The 5,200-nt window shown below is 38.4% G+C and overlaps 1 protein-coding gene across 2 annotated transcripts; it reads left to right on the top strand.

The window, feature by feature from the left end:
- Positions 1-736: 736 nt before the first annotated feature.
- LOC126630926 (tRNA (carboxymethyluridine(34)-5-O)-methyltransferase) lies at positions 737-4,817 on the top strand. 2 transcript variants are annotated; one of them, XM_050301067.1, is made up of 3 exons: positions 737-959; positions 1,932-2,913; positions 4,043-4,817. In XM_050301067.1, exons 1-3 carry the CDS (start codon positions 944-946, stop codon positions 4,128-4,130), a joined length of 1,086 nt encoding a protein of 361 aa, XP_050157024.1. In that variant the 5' UTR covers positions 737-943; the 3' UTR covers positions 4,131-4,817. The 2 variants fall into 2 exon arrangements, with proteins under 2 accessions (XP_050157024.1, XP_050157023.1); XM_050301066.1 differs by having other exon boundaries at positions 1,802-2,913.
- Positions 4,818-5,200: the final 383 nt, after the last annotated feature.

Raw genomic sequence — 5,200 nt, 5'->3', positions numbered from 1 at the left:
CCTATTGAATCCCCTTCAGTGAATAGTAATTACCTTTAATAAACAGTAATTTCCCTTTGCATCTCCACCCCTAAATTGAATAGCCATGGCAATAGGCAATAAAATATTAGTATTTTTATTTTATAAAATTATTATTTCTAATTTCGGATAGGAGTTTTAATCGGTCTCGTTGTACAATGTTTCATTTAATAAGAAATTACAAACCCAAAGTATTTGAGAAAATATAAAATTGTGGTGTAAGGTGGAAGATAATGATAAGATATTTATAGAAAAATTAAATCATTTTTTTTTAATTTTTAAATTTTTTTCGGATTTTTTATTAATTGTTTACATTTTTTTTTTATTTTTTACATATTTTTATTAATTTTATAATGTGGCTAATGTCATCCTTGCTTCATCGGGCCTCAGGCGCTCGGGTCTACGATTTGAGCCTTCTCTCTCACATGCCCCCCCCTCAGCCCAATTGCCCGCATGGGCTGGAGTAAGGAAGGGAGGCAATTGGATTGAAAAGCTCCCCGGTCCACCAGGCTATCCCAAACGCTGGAGTTGATCTAAGCGTGTGTAGAAAGGCTAATGGAAAAGAAAATTATAAATGTGGGCCAGGTGTTTAAAAGGGGAGTAGGTTTAAGTTCAGATCACGTGTCATGATCGGTAAGATATACCAGGTGGCTGGTGTATCGTACATCTAATAAATACCTGGTAATCAACGGTCAGTATGGAGAAGTTCAGTGTGTACGCCCTACGCTTGTTCACTTCGTAACTTACTCTCTCACTGTGCCCACCACCTCCCTCGTGGCTCCCTCTGCGAGAAACCCTAATTGAATCAGTCACACCTCACAAGACAAGCAAAGAGGAAGCAAATTTCATACCATTCGGATTGGATTCGCGCCACTTCTTCAGCTCCTCACCATAACAAAGCAAGCTTTTGGACTTCACTGTATCCATGTCTGCTGCATCAGGTCAGCCTCACCTCTCTTTTTCTACTCATATATAAATATATATATATATATATATATATATGTATGTATATGTATTGATTTAGGTATAATATCTATGTATTGGAGTTGTGTTTAGCTGAATTGCAGTAATATGATTTTGTTCTTGGCCTCTGGATATTGTGATGTGTGCAACTCTGTTAAATCTCCAGAATTTGTGAAACCCTAAATCCAGATGATACATTAAGCGCTGAATTTGGTTTCAAACAAGAAGCTTATTAGGAGATTAGAAAAACCGTACCATCGCGCTGTTCGCTCTTCAATCAATAAATGAATCATAGTAAGAAGAAAATAAAGGGTGGGGAAGTTTAAATCTCAGTTGAACAAAAATGTATACAGGATTATGATTTTTATGCATTTAGCGATGGCGGGAAGCTGCGCTGGCAAGCTTGTTCGGTGTAATTTCTGGACAAATGGGTGATAGTTATTTTCTCTTGAGAACAGGGTAGGCGTTCCTTACCTGGTAGGCTATTTTTAGGTCATGTTACCTGGAAAGTGGAACGTCTTTGAAGCGTTCTGCAGAGGATTATTGAAAATAGCCTCTTCAAGTTTGTCATTAACTTGACTAAAGGGAAATTCGAGCCGCTGATCATTTGGTGCCTTTCTCCTTCCTAGTTTGGTTCACTTGCTTGAGATAAACTAAAATGTGCTGGTCTGTTCCTCCTACAAACGATTTTGCTGCTTTCTCCAATTTATTTCCTTGTTTCACTGTTTATTTTTGCTTATGTCATAGGATACTACACACGCATATGCAATCTAAATTGTATGTTTTCAAAATTGTAACCTTAACCTTTGACTTTTTTCAGGTTATTTTCTAATTAGATGCATTGTTCTGGGTGATGTTTTGTAACATTCTAAAAGCAAGTAGATGCTATTATCTGTCTAGAGAGGCCTTCCGTCTTCCCACTGTGATCATTGGTAGTGTTTCTTATTCAGGAATCTTCACTACCATGAGAGAAGTCAAGGTTAAAGGTGCGTCTGGTTTTTGTTCTCTGGATTCTGGTGAAGAATCTCAGATCCTACAATCTGAATCGGCTAGTGACAGCCATAGACAGGCATCCTTAAATGTGCAGTTCACTCCTGAAATAGAAAAGAAGTATGTCCATCATGTTTATGATGCTATCGCACCTCATTTTAGTTCAACCCGGTTTGCTAAGTGGCCAAAAGTAGCCAATTTTCTATCTTCCTTACCTTCAGGATCTCTTGTTCTTGATGCGGGGTGTGGGAATGGGAAGTACTTGGGATTTAATCCTGATTGTTTTTTCATTGGATGTGATATAAGTGCTCCTCTTATCAAAATTTGTGCAGATAGAGGGCATGAAGTGTTGGTTGCAGATGCCGTAGACCTTCCATATAGAACTGGTTTTGGTGATGCAGCTATATCCATAGCTGTATTACATCATCTCAGTACGGAGGGTAGGAGGAAGAAAGCAATTGAAGAGTTGATCCGAGTTGTGAGAAAGGGTGGCTTAGTTCTAATAACAGTTTGGGCTGTAGAACAAGAAGATAAATCATTAGTTGCAAAATGGACTCCACTTACCGAAAAGTATGGAGAAGAGTGGATAGGACCTGGTAGTCCTCATGTTCGTAGCCCTTCATCTTGCACATTGCAAAGTATTCCAGAAACAGAGGAGAGTAGTTTGGGAGAGTGTAAGAAAGAGTCCGACCAGAGTGCTACACAGATTTTGCAAGAAAAAACCTCTCAAAGTGAGAGTTATTTGGGGACTTCTTGTGATGTGAAAGATGCAAATGATCAACAAGAATATTTTGTCCCCTGGCACTTGCCATATCACCGTGCTGAAGTAAGTGGTGCTTCTGCTTGCGCTCTTGCAAATGGCCTTGCAAAGAAAGATGATAAAAAGGGTGCTGTTGTGTACAACAGATATTACCATGTTTTCATTGAAGGCGAGCTTGAAAGGTAACTTGTCATTTTGTTTCTTTTTCCATACTGTATGTATATTGTTTATCAACAAATTAATAAAATTATACGTATATTTTCGTTATGTCTCATTGCTACGGTTATGCTGTGTTGTTGGCTTGCTGAAACTGAATTAACATTACTTGAAGCAAAGAAACCGAACTCACAGGGGGCAAAACTAATCTTTTATATGTTTAGTGCCTATTAGGACAGAATTTTATGCATCTGTTTATATGGATTTGTTATGAAGCTGGAGCATAAGGGCAATACTTTAATGAGTGGAATCGTAGGAGCTGTTTAAATAGTTGAGGTACCCCAGCACAATGGTTTACATCTGTGAGTCAATAAATGGTCAAAGTAATTCACTCATAGAGTATTTGTTATATTGAAAACATATAATATAGAATGCAGATGAGTGGGGTAATATATAGGTACTTATAAGGTTATGATCTATGTATGGCTAACATGTCACCAAATTTTGTTTACTTTGTGCCTGAATGATGAGTTACCGTTTCTTGAATTAGGGTTCATGGCACGAAGTCATATATTCTAGTGTTATATTATTATGAGTAATTTGTGTGAGATAACCATTCACGTTAGAAGTACAGAGGCCAACTCTAGAAGTGAGTACAAGAAGAAGCCTCGTGGGCCTATTGGATTTGGCCCAAGCCTTTCCAGTGGGAGAAGGATCCCAATCATGACGGTAGGTCAGCCTCTAAGTTAGGAGAGTTTTTTTAGTGTGCCGAGAACATGGCCCGATACACCAAGTGCCATAATACAGGTGGTTGTATGCTTAAAAAAAATTCCAACCACTTGTATTGTGACACTGATGTACCGAACTGTGTTTCCGGTGCACTGAAGATTTTCTCCTAAGTTAGGTAGCACCCTCCTTTGGTGGTATTGCTTGAGTTAAGATCACTGCCCAGTTGCTTTGTTGGTGCAGCTCCTATGTATCTAGTTGGACTTCTGTCTCGTTTTTTAAAACGAAATGAACACATAAACTTTGTTAAAGGGTATTTTAATTGTGGTGGTCACTGCCCAGTTGATGCTTAACTTAATGTTCTGACATTATATTTACAATTGATGCTTAACTCCACGTGCTCATTTAATTTTTTTCTCTATTATGCAGATTAGTAGCTGGGATGAAAGACGCTGTAATCGTTGATCGATTTTTCGACAAATCCAACTGGTGCATTGTCCTCAAGAAAACGTTATGATAACCGGGACCAATTAATCCTTGCGGGTTAAAGGTTTGCCAGTGAGCGTGCAGCCTGGAACAGCCAAGGAGAAGATGCACTACTCTGAGCTCCTGAAAATTCGTTAGTTTCCAATGTGCCATAGAAAAACTGGTTTGTGACTCTGAGGAATTGTTTTTTATTAATGCCTTTATTGGAGGTGGTTGACGCCATAGACGGAGCTAGCTTAGGCTCAGCGGGAGCGGATGCCCCCACTCAATTATTTTTGGTTGAAAAAAAATATACTATTTTAGTTGCTTGTGACATTAGTATAAATCTTTTATGCACTATTGCCATCGGAAGAGCATATTCAGCTGTAAAATTTCTATTGAGAAATTGGATGGGAGATCAATAGATAAATGATAACATAATTATTTCTTTATAGAGAGATATTTGATGGTATTAGTAATGAAGTTGTCATTCAACATTTGAAAACATGAAACGCGTTGAGAGATATTGTAATAAGGTGCATAAAAAACATTATAGATTAATATATAAGTGTTTTGTTGAGTACATTCTTGAACTTTTAATTTGTGACTTTGCTATTTGAGGATGCCCCATCCATGCAGATCTCTAGCTTCGTCCTTGGTTGACGCTGCAGTTTGCAGTAAGCTTAAGCTGTGGATGTTGTTTTCTGCACATGGAAAGAAGAATCCAACGTTACCTTTATTTGTTATTTGTAGATTCTCATTAAATACCTCTCATTTACACACTCAATAAGAAGCCTACCTACCATTAGTACCTTCGCTATCCTTCCTAACAAGGACAATATGGACGCCGGAATTTGCCGTGGGCGTTTTGCATTTGAATGATTTCTGACCGTCGATGCATTTTCGGCCTCGCTTTAGTTTTGGAGCTGGCGTGCATTAGGGGCCGGGAACTTTGCATTATTCACGCTCGACGGACCCTTGGATTCTGAAATATCAGGGATTAATCATGGAAATTGACTGTTCGCTTATACCCCATCACATTTCACATGGTTTGGTGGGATCTCTACGTAAAAATATTCTAGAGCCTTCCAAGTATTTGGGGCTGGTTTGGAATTGTATTTA

This window comes from Malus sylvestris, chromosome 8 (assembly GCF_916048215.2).
Source record: "Malus sylvestris chromosome 8, drMalSylv7.2, whole genome shotgun sequence".
Classification (NCBI taxonomy): Eukaryota; Viridiplantae; Streptophyta; class Magnoliopsida; order Rosales; family Rosaceae; genus Malus; species Malus sylvestris.
Note: the sequence above shows the minus strand (reverse complement) of the source record. Positions and strands in the feature narration are given on the sequence as shown.